Source organism: Halteromyces radiatus (genome assembly GCF_025201355.1).
Source record: "Halteromyces radiatus strain CBS 162.75 chromosome Unknown BX664scaffold_8, whole genome shotgun sequence".
In the NCBI taxonomy this organism is placed as follows: domain Eukaryota; kingdom Fungi; phylum Mucoromycota; class Mucoromycetes; order Mucorales; family Cunninghamellaceae; genus Halteromyces; species Halteromyces radiatus.
The window spans coordinates 1-15,959 of NW_026251694.1; the positions used below are offsets into that span (position 1 = coordinate 1).

Below are 15,959 nucleotides of genomic sequence, written 5' to 3' on the forward strand. Positions count from 1 at the left end.
AAGGAGGATTGGATGGAGCTTGAATGACCACAAGACTTGCTTTTGAACCAGAAGACACAAGATCAAAAGCCAAAGAACCTAAAGCGATCTTGAATTCCTTGCTATAAACTGTACCAGGGGTATCCATTGGAGATGTGGGTAAAGAGTGAGGAGCACTATCCGGTTTTCTACCAAGAACAATAAGATCGTGTTTTCCAAGAGGATTACCCGTACGTAAAAGTGACCAAGCAGATATGTCGTCAGTAAATCTGCATGTTACATTGGAAGTGGTTGTGCTGAGAACATTTTCACTGGTAAGAGGGAAGAGTGTATCCAATAGTTGTTTGTCATCATCACTAGTCATCATCAAACATGTCCTAATTGAATTTGTTGTGGCATATGTGCTTCGAATATTTCCATCGCCTATATCCTTTTCATCATTGTCCTGATGATGGTTGCTGTTGTTTGTTGATGAATTTTGTCGCAAGATCAAAACATCAGCATGTCGATACATTTGAAGTCGTAATGCAAATAACACGGCTGCACGATCATCTTTTCCACCAACAAAAGGTACCACGATTTGAAAAGTAGTTGCATGTTGAAGTCTGACATTGTCATCATCACGTATATTTCCAAAACCTCTATCCAAAAAGAGTCCAACTGCACAGTGATCAATGGTAAAAGCATGTGTTGCAAATTCGGCATCTGATAACTGATATAACCCACTTGAAGATGTTGCTGGTCGATCAAAAGGATTGACTTCTTCTGATAGTGTTGATTCGTTAGGAGTTGCATTCTTGCTTTTCCAAGGAAGTAGAACCATGTTTGCATCCACCAAAACTGAACGATCACTGATACGTTTAACAAAATCAGTGGGAGCAGCAAAATCCAAAGAAGTAGTTAACCTAATACCAATCAAACTTGCAAAAGTACGAATCACACTGAGTACAGGATCTATTCGAAGAGTTTCCCGCATTTCTTGAATCTTCATCACATCCGAAGGTCGTTGAGTTAATTCCAATAAGCGCAAAGCGTGAATATGAGGAGATGATTTCACAATATCATCATCGCGTTTCAATAGTCGTATCAAAGCCATTACTGCTGGAACAGTTTCCATTCGATTCAATACAGTCACCATAGTAAATCGGTCATCATCCATTTTTCCAGATAACGTAGGAGGGGTATAGGAAGTAGTTGCGACATCCACTTTGCCAATATCAGAACCAGTAGTAGAAAATTCACCATCAGAAGCCAGAGCAGCTTGTTGTTTTTGATACCATTCAGGATAGAGTTTGATGACAAAAGGAGTTGTCATGATAGTTGTTACAAGTGCCATTACAACCATGATGACGAAAACTAGAAGAGAAATATAAAAAAAGAAGAAAGAAAAAAAAATAGGTTAATGGATCGTATTCTCTTTTTTTTTTTTTTAAAAAAAAAAAAAAAGAATTACCTTGATCATTCAAAACACCAGCATCATGTCCAATATTCAAGACAATCAATTCTACCAAGCTAAAGAAAAAAAAAAAGAAGTGAGAATATATATATATATATATAAAGAATGAATGACTTACCCTTTACAATTCATAAGGAAGCCTACAGTAAAGGATTCACGAGTTGTCATTCCAGATAACCTTGCTGCCAAAGTACAACCAGTGATTTTTCCAAAGCAAGAGATAAAAATGACAAGAATAACATAACCCCATACTGTCCCAGAGTTGAGTAAACCAATTTGAGTCTTTAATCCAGAAAGAGTGAAATACTAAAGTAAAAAAAAAAAAAAAAAGAAAGAAAGAGGGAAAAATGAAACAAAAAAAAAAAAAAAAAAAATTGAGAAATCGCGGTTTATAAAAAAAAAAAAATGATATGAGATAAACTTACCAATGGTAGAAAAAGGATATTGATAATATCTTCAATTTTTTCAGTAATTCGAATAGGTAAATTACTTTCATGAGGAATAATCACACCAGCAAGAAAACCACCAAAGATAGGATGAACACCAATGATATCAGTAACAAATGCAGAAACAAAAACAATCATCAATGTGACAGTCATCAATAAATGAGTAGGTCCATTTTCAAAAGAATTGGTAAATACGCATAATTTGTAATAGAGTGGACCAACCAAAAAGATCAAGAATAAGGCAAATGCCACCGTTGTTAAAAATACATAGAGAGCTTCTAGACCACCAGTTGAATTAAGTAATGCTACCACTAAAGCAAGTAATACCCTAACAAAAAAAAAGAAAAAAAAAAGATGAAATCAAGTTGAAATCATATCCATATTTCCCTTACCATGCAGTACAATCATTTAAAAGTCCAGCTGCCATTGTAATAGCACCAACTTTTGTACCCAATAATTTGAGTTCAGCAAGAATTCTTGCCAATACCGGGAAAGCCTTCAAGAAAAAAAAAAGAAAAAAATTGAGCCTTTCCTTTTTTTTTTTTTTATATATATATATAAAACTTACAGTAATAGCAACAGCTACACCAAGAAAGAGTAGAAAACTACCGAAAGGAACAGATGAATCATTTTGAAGTCTATAAAGACCTAAGGACACGGCCACACCTAAAGCAAAAGGTAAAGCCATTCCTGCTACTGCCACAGCCAATGAACGTTTCCAATCACGACGAATTAAGCGTACATCGACTTCCAAACCAACTTGAAAGAGAAAAAAAACCAATCCAATAGTGGCAATTAGATTTATAAAAGGAAGAGATTGTGTTGGAAAGATGTGATCCATATAACCCGGTATACGACCTAATACTGATGGACCAAGAATGATACCAGCAATTACTATTGTTTTTTTTGTAAAAAAAAAAAAAAGTCAAAAAAAAAATATTCTTTTGATTAAATTTAATGATTACCTTCAGATATAACTTTGGGTTGACGAAAATAACCAAGTGGTATAGCAAGTAATCGACAAAAAATAAGAATAATTGTTGACTAGACCAAATAAAGGCATAAGATCATATTGATCACATTGATATTTTTTTTTTTTTGATACCTGAATGATAAAAAGTACAATAGGATCTGCAGCATTGAATGCAGATGGATTCATACCAGAGAAAACACCTGCTTGAGGTGTAGCTGCTTTGACCATTTGTTATTATATATATATATGTTTAAAAATGAGATATAATAAAAGAAGAAAAGCAAAAAAAAAAAAAAAATGACGATCTTTTCTATTTAAACAAAAAAAGATAAAAAATTCGATCTCCTCCTTATTGGTTAAAAAAAACTTCACCAATCTTAGTGAAGTGTTACAGTAGAAAAAAAAAAAAAAAACCTTGATTAACCTTAATTTTTTTTTTTCTTTGCAAAGAGACTTTTGACTTTGAAAGAAGCATGATAAATAAATAAAAAAAAAATTATCTAGTTGGATCATTCCAAGAAAAAAAAAATATATACAGTTTGATCATTTGACCGCATGATATTACCACGTTGTTCAACGTCATTGATGATCATTTGTTTTTTAAAAACTGTTTTCTTTTTTTTTTTTTTTATGTATATATATATTTTGATTTAATGGATGGTTTATGTTGAATATTCCTTCTTTGAAGCATAATTATTTTATCATATATATATATCCGCATGATTTGTACCATTTTTTAAACATATAGGAAACATTTGTTCATTCGCCGTTCCAATCTTGACTGATTGTGGTTGGCTTCAAACAAAAAAGGGAAGTCGTTTTGAATTATATTTTTTTTCTTTCTTTCTTTTTTTTTTTTTTCTTATCTATTATCTAATATTTATTTCCGTAGTAATAATGAAGCTTTGCTTTTCATTATTACTTGTTTTATTAACACTTCAACTTTGTGAGGCTTTACCTCACTTTCTTCAAAGTCCTTTTGATTATTTGAAAAGTCGTTTTCGTCAAAATGATATTGAAGCTGAAGATAAACTTTATCATACTACTCGTCATTGGCTTGATGCAAAGTCTATTGCTACCTCTTGTACTGGATGTATTAGTGCTCTCAAAGTTGTCAAAAGTTTATCTTATGCTTCTGAAAGTTTATTGGTCCGAACACTTACCAATGTTTGTAAACGAACGAAAAAAGTCTCTCCTGAAGTTGTAAGTCATCGTAATTCAACATTCTAACAAATATATATATTCATTCTCTTCTTTATTTTAATAGTGTAAAGGTCTTATGGAAGAACAATTACCTATTGCTCGAAAAGTTATCAAGGTAAAATACAATTATCTTTTTTTTTTATTATTACTATTATTATTGTTATTATTAGTATTTACATATTCTTCTCTCTTTTTTTTTTTTCCTTATCTAGACAATGTCAATTTCCGGGCGTGATGGTCATCTGTTTTGTGCTGCTGTTGCGAATTCCTGTCCATATCCTGATTTAGAACCCTGGAATGTCACTTTTCCCAAAGAAAAACCCTCAGAACCTAAGGAAACTCCACCTTCTGGAGAAATCATGACCATTCTTCAACTCAGTGATTGGCACGTGGATCCTCATTATGAAGTAAGTAATAATAAATAAATAGATAAAGAAAAAAGAAAAGAAGGATGAACATAGTTAAAAGAATCTAACTAATAAATTCATCTTTTTTATTATTTATTATTTATTTAGGTCAATTCTGATGCTGTATGTGATAATCCTATTTGTTGTCGTGCTGCCAATACTGATTATAATAATATTACAAAACCTGCATCCGAATGGGGTAAATATGAAAATAATTCATATCATAATTAAGCCTATCTAACTGAATCTTTTTTTTTTTTTTCAAATAGGTGAATATACATGTGATCCACCACTCAAATTGATAGAATCCATGTTGAAACATATTCCAAAGGTTGAAAAAGAAATTGAATTTGGAATTCTGACTGGTGATATTCCTCCACACGAAATATGGTCCACTTTACCTTTTATGAAAACACAACGTATGCATGAAAATGCTTATGCTTTACTACACACACATTTTGATACCAAGGATCATCTTAACTCTGTCTTATACCCATCAGTTGGCAATCATGAAGCTGCACCTACAAACAATTTCCCTCTCAAGTCAACCAAACTTCCACAAGAGAAAGGTCTTGAATATCTCTCATTGAAATGGTTATATAGATCATTAGCAAAGAATTGGCGTGGATGGCTTTCAGATATGCCCAATTTCTCTGTACAAACGAGTACTGGTAGTTATGTGACAAGACCCTTACCTGGTTTGAAGCTTATCAGTATGAATACCAACTTTTGTTATACTTTGAATTTATGGTTATATGAAAGACCGGCAGAATTGGTAATAATTAATCAATAGAAATAGAAATGAGGATGTTTTTTAACTTTTTTTTTTTTTTTTAATAATAGGATCCGAATGGGATTTTGATATGGTTAATTCAACAATTACAAGAATCTGAAGATGCTGGAGAACGTGTTTGGATCATTGGTCATATTGCTCCTGGTGATTCAACTTGTTTCCATGACTATTCAAATTATTACTATCAAATTGTGGAACGATATGCACCTCATGTGATTGCTGGTCAATTCTTTGGACATACCCACAAGTAAGTCAAAAAAAAAAAAAAGAAAAAGAAAAAAAAAGAAAAGACTGAAAATGATATGATTATTTACTTTATATATATATATTTCTAAAGGGATGAATTACAAATATTTTACCGTGATGGGGTACAAACAGCATCCAATGCTATCTCTACAGCATATGTAGCTCCTTCTATGACTCCTTATCTCCACGTCAATCCTTCATTCAGGTAAAAATGATATAATCATTATTATAAATATAGGGTAATTTGAACTAGACATTACTATTATATTTATATAGGATTTACAAGGTAGATAGACAATCATTTCAGGTAGTGGATTCTATTACTTACACAGCTGATCTTGATCAATCTAATACATGGGAGGATTCACCAGTAAGTGACATACGAATATATATATATAAAAAAAAAGGAATCATAATTGATTTATAATTTATTTAGAATTGGCATATTGAATATTCAGCAAAACAAGAATACAATTCATCAAAAGCATTTTTACCATCTACTAATTCCCCTCTCACACCAGAATGGTGGCACAAAGTAACTGAAGAAATGGAAGACAATCAAGAAGTTTTTAACAAATACTGGCGACACCGTGTCCGATCTAGTCCCAAAATCCCTCCATGTGATGAACAATGTCAATCCAATGCCATTTGTGCTATTCGTGCAGGCAAATCTGAACTTCGATGTGATTATGATTCTGATGTTTTATTCCGAGTTGGTCGTCCTAACAATATGTCTTCTTTCTCTGGTCCTCTATCTGAACCTCATCCTTGTGGTTTGAACTTGATGGGTGATCATTCATAGATTTTTTTTTATTATTATTATTATATTTTAGATAGTTTTATTTATGCAATCATATATAACTGTAGAATTATGTGTTTATCATAGTCTCTATTTATTCAAGTATTTAGTATTTTTTTTTTTTGGGCATCGTTTTCTTTTTCTTATTTATTCATATATGGTTTCTTTATTCAATAAAGTATACAATAAAATAAAATAAAAAGGGAAATAAAAACTATAGTATAAATATGTAAGTGTGTATGTGTGTGTGTATATTGAGATATGCTAAAATACATATATATCTATAAAACAAAAAAGGATATTTGTATCTAAGCTATTATTTATTTATTCAATGAGATTGACCATTTGTTGTCATGGGAGGTGAAGATGATTGAACAGCGGTTGGTGTAGGTGAATGTGTATGAGGACTTTGAGATTGAGTGTCAGATGTAACGGGTAATTGGTCCTGATAATAAGTTTGCTGTTGTTGATCATAATGTTGATCGTAATGTTGATCGTAATGTTGATCGTAATGTTGATCATATTGTTGACCATACTGTTGATCATATTGTTGTTGTTGTTGTTGTTGCTGTTGTTGATCATAATGATATGGTTGTCCATGTTGATCATAATAGACTTCACCAGCTTGATGATTGTTGTAATAAGCATCATTTGAATAATATTGACCTTGTTGATCCCCTCCATACGTATTATATTGATGATCATGATCTACTGGTATTTGATATTTGTCATGGTGATGATATGGATCGGTTGCTACAGTTGTCATACCAATATCACTGTAATTCATAACTGGAGAGGTAACATCATGGAAAGTCATATCATTTAATTGAGGTGCATAAGGCTGCATAGGGACAGAACGAGCACCATAAGCTGATTGTTGTATAGGCGACATGATAGGTTGTTGAAAAGGTGAGATAGGAGGTTCCTGTTGTTGTTGTTGTTGTGGTAAATCGCGAGTACTATGATCCGTGTTGTAATCATCCATAGGAGCAAATCCACGCTTATTATCAGAATTGAAAATATCATCCATATTGTTGTTTTTTCTTCTAGCTCTACGTCGTTGTCGTTTCACTAACATAAAAATAACACCAATCAGAGCAATTGCGCCAACAATACCTCCTACGATGCCACCAATAAGAGCTGTATTGTCATTGTTCTTGTTGTTGTTGGATGAGGTGGATGTGGGTGAAATACTTGATGATGTCATATTGGTACTAGTTGAAGATAGTGAGGAAGTCATAGACGAAACTGTACTGGAAGTAGTGATGACAGAGTGAGTAGAAGAAGAAGAAGTAATAGGTTGACTAGAATGAATGGAAGAAATAACAGAATCTATAGAAGATGAAATAACAGAAGGTTTATCAGAGCTAGTCGGGTCTGGAGTTGGTTTAGGAGTTGAGTCTTGACTAGTTGTTTTCGGATCAGTTGGAGTTGTTTTGGGATCGCTAGATGCTGATGAAGGAGTAATGTCTTTTGAAGAACTAGGACTAATATCATTAGAAGCATCTGAAGAGGATACAGCTTTAGGATCTACTGTAGCAGCTTTGACGTCAGGACCAGCCATGATAAAATAAAGGAAAGGAAAGGGAGAAGAAAAAAAAAAAGAAAAAAAAAACGTAAAAAAAAAAAAAAAAAAAAAAGAAAAGAAAAAAGGAAAGAAAAATGAGAAAATGGGACACTGATTTGTTTGATTGTTAAAAATAAACATCTTCTGTCTTCAAATCAAAGTGAAATAAACTTCTTTGTGTCACATTATATATTTTTATACCTTTTTTCAATCCAAAGACATTCTAGATTCAATCACTCTAATTTTTTTTTTTTTTTTTTGACCATTGGTGAACCTTAAAAGAATGTTCACTGACCACTTACTTATTCACCCCAATCAATTTTAAAAAAAGTAACATTCTTTTTCAAACTCCACGTTTCAATTATTATATATATATACCTGGTTTTATTTCACAAAATAAAATAAGAATATAAAAAAAAAAGATAAACTATATATTTTTACTATCAAAAAGAATTGGATCATGTAAGTCTATGTCCTCGTCCCCAATTATGTCCACCCATGATATTAGTTCGTTCTTGTGTTCGTTGTCGTTGTTGATTATTTGTCCATACATATCCTACACCAGAAGATCGATAACTACCAATAGTTGGAGGGAACCATCGTTGTAAAAATCCAGGAGTAGTTAAATATTGTCGTCCTCCCGTCCTTGGATACACAGTTTTAAAATAATAATAAAGATGTGATGATGCTATACCATAGAGTGTAGCATAAGGAATTATTCCACTAGTACCAATATATTCATATGCAGCTACTACCCATGGTAAGAAAATAGCCTATATTCACCAAAAAAAAAAAAAAAAAATATTGAGTTCACTTGACATGTTATCCATTATTCCTTATTATCCATAATATTTCCTTTACCTTGAATCGAAAACCAAACATAAAACTAACTTCTTGATCTGCATTGTGTTTTGACCAAAGATACATAATGGATGGTACAACTGCCCTACTAAGAGTAAACACTTTTTGAAAGTAGTTGTCCAATAGCTTTCAAAAAAAAAAAAAAAAAAAAAAGAGAGAGTGAGTATTATATATTTCAAAATAAAATAAAAATTAATGAACTTACTAATTGTATAGCACTATTGAAAAGAAGGAAATAGACATAGTCAGCAGGTTGACCTTGAAAAACTTCGGTTTCCAACTTGACACTATAGGTATACATAAAGTAAAGATTGAATATGAATGTTAAATCGACATGGCATGTAAAAAAGTTGGTCACTAAACGCCAAAGCTATAACAGTATTAAAAGGTGAGATTGTTTTAAAAAGTGCCATAAGATATTTTTTTTTTCTTTACCTCCCACTTCCGGAGTATCAAGGGCCAGATGAGATAAAGTCTATCAGACCGAACAAATTGGAATATAGCATTTAAGCTAAACACCGAAGTCATTGTCAACATGGTTCTTGTGATTGGAGGTATATCATTATACCATTGAATGAATTCATTGCGTACACTAGGTGGTTGTGTAGGAGGCATTAATGAAATAACAATAAGACCAAGAAAAGAACAGTGAGAAATGCGTCTCTTTTTTTTTCACAAAAAAAAAAAAAAATAGGAATTCAAATGCCGAAGTTGAATCAAAACCAAATCGAAACAGATACTGACACGTAAAAAAGAAAAAGATAATCATCCCTCTTTCACCAAAGGAAAGGAAGAAAAAATATAAATGAAAATCATAGGGTAACTTTCGGCATATCTTTCGGCTATATCGTATAATATAAAAGTCATTGATTGGAGAAAAGCGAATCATGAATACCAAAGGTTATGAAGTACTCCTTTTTTTTTTTTTTTTGAAAGATCAAATATTTGATTGTCGTTGCCTATATAATCAATACTTTCAATACCTATCTTGATCACGTATCATCCATCCTAATCATCGTCATCGTATATCATCATTATCCATTATATATCAGCCATCGTATATTATGTATCATACAAACTTCATTTCATAACCATCCTTCAATGTATACATACCATTATTTATAAATATCCCCCCCACACACATTAGATCTAAAGGTTTTCATCCAGTATAATGTCAAAAACGTTTATTGTATATAAATATATAAGAATAATAAAAAAAAAAGATATGTAGATATATATATAAAAGATAAAGAGAGTATAGTATGAGAAGTTCATTCTTCAGATATGTCCATATGGGATGTCATGTACTCGGATGGTCGGCGGGCATTGATATTCGACAATTGCATAGGACCAGGGTTAGAGTTTGAGGTTGACATGATGCTATCTTGATTGGAAGGAATGGTAGAGCTATAGGACGGAGGTGGATTCAATAAAGGAGTGACCAGTGATCGACATGATTGAAGGCGCGCTTCCAAACTCTAATGCAAATTAGCAAACAAACAAAATGTTAGTGTTTTAATATATAATCATCCCCCCCTTGATGTTTCTTTTTTTTTTTTGCCTTACTCTGACTCTTCCCACCATTTCTTGCACCATCTTAACAGGATTAGTACTCGCAGAGGATAATGTAGTAGTTGAAGGACCATTTCTTGGAATACGTGAACGTCTAGGATTATAAGATTCATAATAATATTGAGTTGTTTTATCTGGAGTGGAAGATCGTGAGGAATCATCATTAGCATGATGTTGTTGTTGGTGAAGCAATTGTTGTTGTTGTAAATCATCACTCTTTTTATTGGCAATCTCCAATTTGGTTTCCATATCTTGAATCAATGCTTTTTGTTTGGATGATTTGGTACGTAATACCGCTAGTTCTTGATTGACCTCTGAAAAAAAAAAAACAAAAACAAAAATAAGAATAACATATTTCTATTGTCATCTTTTTTTTTTTTCCTCTTTTAACATACCATTGAGTTCATCCTTTAATCGTTGTGTTTGTTCAGTAAGATTATCCTTTGTCGCAATTTCATTTTCTATATAAAGAAAAGAGTTGAAACAGGTTGATGAATTCCCTCTGCATATCTGTTTATCTTACCTAAAATGACATTTCTTTCAATGGCTTTATTGAGTTTGACTTCTAGATCCGACAATGACGAAGTGGCCGCCCTAATATAAATTGAAAGATGAGAACTATCTATTCAAATATATAATATAACTTACCGTTCAGTACGTTCCAAATCATCGTTATCCAATTCCAATTCCAAAATCTTTTTTCGAAACATTTCCTCTGTTGCACGTAAAATATCAATTTCTCTTTGCATTTGCATCATTGTAATACTTTGTTCGTGTTTTGCCTCTGTGAATTTGGACTTTTGAAGAATAATGTTAGTTATAGAACCCATTCATTTTTTTTTAAAAAAATATTACCTTCCATTCATCAGCATCCCTTCTTGACCGTTCACATTGTGATTTGAGTTCCTTGTAAGCTTTTTCAGTTGTTTGAAGTTCCTTTTCCAATTCTTCTTCTAGTTCGCGAGATGAAACTTGGAATTCATCTAAAGCTGCCCGGGTTTCTTGTAAGGTGTTTTCCAGATTTTCTGCATGGTTCCTATAATAATCTAGTTCGTCTTGAACAGAATTGAATTGCCTAAGAAAAATCTTGAAATAAGTATTTCTTTTATCGTAACGGTGGAAGATGTTCATTTTGTCATAACCTACATGATACGTGAAGACATTGATAAATCAACTGCCATAGTACGGAATATAAATAGTAAAAAAATAAAATAAAATATAAACAGAAAAAGTGAAAAAGAAAGAAAGAAAGAAAAAAAAAAAAGACAGAAAGAAAGAAAGAAAGAAAGAGAAAAAGAAAGAAAAAAGGAAGGTCCAAGGCGCTAAAGGCGGACACTGAAATGGTACAAAAAAAAAGGCACCAAGCACATAGTCATTTTTATTTTGACACAGAATAAATACAAAAAAAAAAAAAGGTCTATCTATACAGCTATATGAATATATATATATATATATATAAGAATGGTTCTATACTATAAATTATTCCCAAGGATGATACAGGATGATATATATATAAATGAATTTTTTTTCACCATTTGGTAGCAAGCGGATTAGCCAAACTTTGAGTAACAGCATGGTATTGAGTTCGAAGTAATTTGGATACATGTTCTGGGCTGGAAGCATTTCCAATCCATTCACTATTAAAAGTAATGATTAAAATAAAATCCAAAACATTTCCCTATCAAAACATATTTTATCTTACTTGTAAACAGCTTTGATTGATTCATTGGCTTCAGGAGATAGACCAGGAATAGAACGATAAATTTGTTCAACATGCTGAACCCAATCCTTGACAGGAATTACTTGTTCCATATCAGTATTATGTTCTTGAGCTGGTAATTGACCACCACCATTTGCACATCCACCAGGACAAGCCATCACTTCCACATAATGATATGTGCATTTGCCAGTCTTGATTTTTCGCACAATATTTTGAATATTTCGAAATCCATAAGCTGTAGCAAAACGAAGTAGAACTCGTCCATCATCATCTTGTAACATATATTCCTTGACATCAGCATTCTTGCCCATCTTGATCACTACTCGACCACCAATAATTTCTTGTTGTTGTCCATTTGTGTAAGAAAGTTGATCCAAAGGAACATCATTCAATTGGAATAGTTCTTTTGCTGCACTAGCTAAAATATATTCCAAGGCACCACCTGAGGATGAACCTGATGCACCGTATGCTGTCTCCATTTGAGTCATTGGATCTACACCTACTTTGTTGAATCTAAAGAGAATAAATATTGAGTTATCATTTTCGTTTATTTAATATATACTTACATATCATCAATAGGAGATTCTGGCAGTTGAGTAAAATTGATATGTTGTTCCATAAACATCTTGTCCACTTCTCCAGTAGTCAATACACAATCCACTTCTCTAGTGTTAAAGTTTTCTAAAAAGAAATCAGGACGACTAGCTTCCAATTTTTTGTCATAGCATGGCATAATAGAAACATGATAAATGCGATCAGGCCTAAATCCAAAAAAAAAAAAAAATCAGTGATCATATAATATATATATTATATATATATATATATATATTGGCGTTTACCTTGTATTTGTCTTTGTAGCTAAATAATCTTTTACTAGAGAACCCATCATTTGTTGTGGAGACTTGGTCATAGAGATATGAGGTAACACTTCACCATGCGTTTTTTCAGCATAGCAAACCCAACCAGGACATGAAGAAGCTAACATGGGAATACTTTTTTGTTGTTGTTGTTGTTGTTGATTAGATGCAGGTTGTCTTCTTCGTCTTTGTCTTCCACCTTGTTCCTCTGGTTGTTGTTGTTGTTGTTGTTGTTGCATTTGTTGTTCGATAATATCACCACCTTGAGTCAAGTAATGTCTATATCGTTCAATAAATTCCTTTGCTGTTTCAACCAATGACAAATCTCGAGCATAAGCAATATCAAAGACATGATGAGCACCTAAATGTTGTTTGAAAAAAGTAACAAGTCTTTTATGCACCTGTAACATGGAAAGTCGATATTTGGCAGCAAGTGAGGCTCTTGATTGAGGACTGATGGAGATGATAATGGTTCGGTGTTGATCAGGTTGTTCTTGGTTGGTTTTCAAAACATTATATAATTCTTCTTGTGATTGCATAGTAATAAGTACACTTTCGGCTGAAGTGACGCATCCACTATTTTTTAAAAAAAATATATATATGAGTCATCAATTATAATAATAAAACAAAAAAAAAAAAGAAAAAGTTTTATTACCTGCAAGCTAAACAATCGTTAAGAGATATAGAAGCTTGTTCCAGTTTAGATTCACCACCGTCTTGAGAGATTTCATAATAAGTACCTTCATTATCTACTTTGATTTCAGACTATAAATTAAGATTAGAAACAGTAAATAAAGATATTTCATTTTCGACTTACAGAACCATTGTTGTTGTCAGAAGATTTGACAACTTCAACGGGTTTTATACAAGCTTGAGATGGAGCTATATAATCGTTGAGATCAGTCAAGATCAAACCTGAAGAGAAAGCCATATTCTATATATATATATAAAAAGACAGAAAGTGAAAGAGAAAAAAAAAAAAAGATGGAAAGATGGAGATGATGAGTAAACCCTATGATTTTGAAATACCGCAGCAGAAACGCAATGAATCTGGTTGTGGGATGCTGGCATCAAATTTTGGGACATGAAATAAAAAAGATATGATTTGTTGAATCCCTTTTGTATGACATATATACCTGTCTTCTTTTAATGAACCAAAATGAAAAAAAAAGAAAAAATAGATTTATTTTCCGCATGTTTCCAACCTAAAAAGAAGTGCACGGATTACACACACACACACACAACTTGATCAACCCAGAAAAAAAAAGTAACACAATGAGAAGAAAAAAGAAAAAAGAAAAAAAAAGAAGGATGGGAAAAAAAGAAGTGAGAGAGACCAACTCATACAACACGTGTTGTATATGTATTGTGATTGATTATTGATACGTTTCAAAAAAAAAAAAAAAAAAGGTGATGAGTCTAGATAAACGTGTAACTAAAGATAGGTGGGTCCGTGCATATATATAAAAAAAAAAAAGATTATGGGTGTGGGAGAAAAAAAAAAAAAAAAAAAAGAAAAGTGATCGCCAAATTCCGATATGTCACAGATTGGATGTGGCGTGAAAATGTGTAAAAGAAATGGTGTGCTTGTGTTTTTTTTTTTTTTTTTTTTTTTTGTGACAAATATAAAATTAGACGGCGGCGGGTTCTCCATTTTCTTATTCCCTTTTTTTGCTCCTTAATACCGCTTTGTTATTTATTTTCTTTTTTTTTTTTTTCTTTTTTTTTCACTTCTTCTTCTTATTCCTCTTTATACTTTTTTTATTTTTTATTTTTTTAACTATTATTATTACTTGACAACAAAGATGACGGCTTGTATATGTGTTGATTATTTAGCACATGATTGGGATGTAAATGATATTATTCAAACAAATCATGAAATCAAGAAACAATTACTACAAATTAAAAAGAAACAATTTCAAGCTAATATCAAGGATTTCAAATCAATACAAATTGAACATGATCGTTGTATTCGATATCAAAATGCTTTATGGAGGCAAATGGCAAAATTATGTACAAGTCAACTAGGAAGGTCAAATCCAATGGTGAATCCATCCACAGTCAATTGGTGAGTTATTTTCTTGTTTCATTTTTTTGTTTATTACAAAACGACTAATAGGATGACCTTTTTTTTTTTTTCTCTCACCTCGTTTTTTTTTTAGGCAGAAAGAATCCGACATCACATGTAAAGCATGTTCCACACACACACAAAACCTTTTTTTTTTTTTTTTTTTTTACAACAAACAAATCTAAAACGTTTTATTTTGACTTTCCTTTTTAGGGTTATATGGACCTTTATACTCTACGCAACCATCGATTGAACTTCCTCCTACTCCTCCACCTGAAGGTATTAAATCTGTATTGAAGAAACCTGCATCATTACGTTTGGATTATGATTATCGTCCTTGGTCAAAAACTTGTTCTGAATCTGGTGCTCCATCATCTGTCCGTTTCAACCCTGATATTGAAAGATTGGAATATTTACCAGAATCTCCTGTTAGGGAAACCATGAGTGCTGCTTCGGATTATTGGTCTTTATTAGAAGAAGAAGAAGATGATGAAGATGATATTCTTTGGTCTATGATTTTACATTTAGTTCAATTTGTTACCAAGAAATCTATTTTATGGGCAACTAGTTTTACACCATCAACATCATTATCACTATCATCATCATCATCATCATCATCAACATCATCAGTACAATATCCTCGGCATTATCAACGTCATCATCAACAACAACAACAACAACAACAACAACAACAACAACAACAACAACAACAACAATATCAAAGGCATCAGCATTATCATCAGCATCCATCCTCTTATAACAATACCAACCTCACTCAAGATTCCCCTATTCATGTCTTATTATTATTTTTTTCTATGACCAAATCATTGACTTCCCTTATCGCCACTTGGGTGATGTATCAATCACTACTTCCTTTTACCTGGCTTATCAATCATTCTCAAAAAAGCCATCATCATACTACATTTTGACATTCCTCTTTATTTATTCCCCCCCCCTTCTTTTTTGTACATAATAAAAAAGCGCTCTTTTTTTTTTTTTTTTTTTTTACTTT

General features: G+C 32.1%; 7 protein-coding genes across 7 annotated transcripts; 2 read left to right on the top strand and 5 right to left on the bottom strand.

Annotated features, from left to right (window-relative positions):
- On the bottom strand, window positions 1–3,103 carry BX664DRAFT_340006 (Sodium/hydrogen exchanger family-domain-containing protein; the record flags this gene model as incomplete). The annotated part of the gene is made up of 8 exons (XM_051546737.1): window positions 2,987–3,103; window positions 2,847–2,858; window positions 2,450–2,775; window positions 2,274–2,377; window positions 1,861–2,209; window positions 1,554–1,741; window positions 1,433–1,491; window positions 1–1,335 (listed from the first exon to the last, which is right to left on the bottom strand). Coding segments are annotated over exons 3-8 (2,308 nt in total), but the record flags the coding sequence as incomplete, so codon positions are not given.
- Window positions 3,104–3,706: 603 nt separating this feature from the next.
- Window positions 3,707–6,387, top strand: BX664DRAFT_340009 (Metallo-dependent phosphatase-like protein). Its single transcript, XM_051546738.1, has 9 exons — window positions 3,707–4,057; window positions 4,122–4,172; window positions 4,270–4,464; window positions 4,573–4,663; window positions 4,734–5,239; window positions 5,308–5,504; window positions 5,595–5,708; window positions 5,780–5,873; window positions 5,940–6,387. Exons 1-9 carry the CDS (start codon window positions 3,752–3,754, stop codon window positions 6,303–6,305), a joined length of 1,920 nt encoding a protein of 639 aa, XP_051396817.1. The 5' UTR covers window positions 3,707–3,751; the 3' UTR covers window positions 6,306–6,387.
- Window positions 6,388–6,444: 57 nt separating this feature from the next.
- BX664DRAFT_388283 (uncharacterized protein) lies at window positions 6,445–7,905 on the bottom strand. The gene has a single exon (XM_051549463.1). It carries the CDS (start codon window positions 7,864–7,866, stop codon window positions 6,631–6,633), a length of 1,236 nt encoding a protein of 411 aa, XP_051396818.1. The 5' UTR covers window positions 7,867–7,905; the 3' UTR covers window positions 6,445–6,630.
- Window positions 7,906–8,224: 319 nt separating this feature from the next.
- Window positions 8,225–9,665, bottom strand: BX664DRAFT_340011 (Der1-like family-domain-containing protein). The gene is made up of 4 exons (XM_051546739.1): window positions 9,166–9,665; window positions 8,936–9,100; window positions 8,731–8,856; window positions 8,225–8,642 (listed from the first exon to the last, which is right to left on the bottom strand). Exons 1-4 carry the CDS (start codon window positions 9,343–9,345, stop codon window positions 8,328–8,330), a joined length of 786 nt encoding a protein of 261 aa, XP_051396819.1. The 5' UTR covers window positions 9,346–9,665; the 3' UTR covers window positions 8,225–8,327.
- A 227-nt stretch (window positions 9,666–9,892) lies between these two features.
- On the bottom strand, window positions 9,893–11,567 carry BX664DRAFT_340014 (uncharacterized protein). Its single transcript, XM_051546740.1, has 7 exons — window positions 11,449–11,567; window positions 11,158–11,377; window positions 10,951–11,099; window positions 10,826–10,896; window positions 10,698–10,763; window positions 10,297–10,616; window positions 9,893–10,208 (listed from the first exon to the last, which is right to left on the bottom strand). The coding sequence occupies exons 1-7, from the start codon at window positions 11,481–11,483 to the stop codon at window positions 10,002–10,004; spliced, it is 1,068 nt and encodes a 355-aa protein (XP_051396820.1). The 5' UTR covers window positions 11,484–11,567; the 3' UTR covers window positions 9,893–10,001.
- A 263-nt stretch (window positions 11,568–11,830) lies between these two features.
- BX664DRAFT_268345 (iron hydrogenase) lies at window positions 11,831–13,466 on the bottom strand (the record flags this gene model as incomplete). The annotated part of the gene is made up of 4 exons (XM_051540994.1): window positions 11,831–11,939; window positions 12,005–12,535; window positions 12,589–12,783; window positions 12,862–13,466. Coding segments are annotated over 4 exons (1,440 nt in total), but the record flags the coding sequence as incomplete, so codon positions are not given.
- Window positions 13,467–14,684: 1,218 nt separating this feature from the next.
- BX664DRAFT_361455 (uncharacterized protein) lies at window positions 14,685–15,954 on the top strand (the record flags this gene model as incomplete). The annotated part of the gene is made up of 3 exons (XM_051548244.1): window positions 14,685–14,947; window positions 15,042–15,064; window positions 15,161–15,954. The coding sequence occupies 3 exons, from the start codon at window positions 14,685–14,687 to the stop codon at window positions 15,874–15,876; spliced, it is 1,002 nt and encodes a 333-aa protein (XP_051396822.1). The 3' UTR covers window positions 15,877–15,954.
- Between the last annotated feature and the right edge of the window lie 5 nt (window positions 15,955–15,959).

Bases quoted from the DNA above. Each gene is read 5' to 3' on its own strand.
- BX664DRAFT_340009 (XM_051546738.1), top strand. From the start codon at position 3,752: ATGAAGCTTTGCTTTTCATTATTACTTGTTTTATTAACACTTCAACTT. The intron at 4,058-4,121 runs GTAAGTCATCGT...TTATTTTAATAG, and splicing joins AAAAAGTCTCTCCTGAAGTT to TGTAAAGGTCTTATGGAAGA. The intron at 5,240-5,307 runs GTAATAATTAAT...TTTTAATAATAG, and splicing joins ATGAAAGACCGGCAGAATTG to GATCCGAATGGGATTTTGAT.
- BX664DRAFT_388283 (XM_051549463.1), bottom strand. From the start codon at position 7,866: ATGGCTGGTCCTGACGTCAAAGCTGCTACAGTAGATCCTAAAGCTGTA.
- BX664DRAFT_340011 (XM_051546739.1), bottom strand. From the start codon at position 9,345: ATGCCTCCTACACAACCACCTAGTGTACGCAATGAATTCATTCAATGG. The intron at 9,101-9,165 runs GTAAAGAAAAAA...ATACTGTTATAG, and splicing joins TGATACTCCGGAAGTGGGAG to CTTTGGCGTTTAGTGACCAA. The intron at 8,857-8,935 runs GTAAGTTCATTA...TTTTTTTGAAAG, and splicing joins TCAATAGTGCTATACAATTA to CTATTGGACAACTACTTTCA.
- BX664DRAFT_340014 (XM_051546740.1), bottom strand. From the start codon at position 11,483: ATGGCAGTTGATTTATCAATGTCTTCACGTATCAT. The intron at 11,100-11,157 runs GTAATATTTTTT...ATTCTTCAAAAG, and splicing joins GGGATGCTGATGAATGGAAG to TCCAAATTCACAGAGGCAAA. The intron at 10,209-10,296 runs GTAAGGCAAAAA...AATTTGCATTAG, and splicing joins AAATGGTGGGAAGAGTCAGA to AGTTTGGAAGCGCGCCTTCA.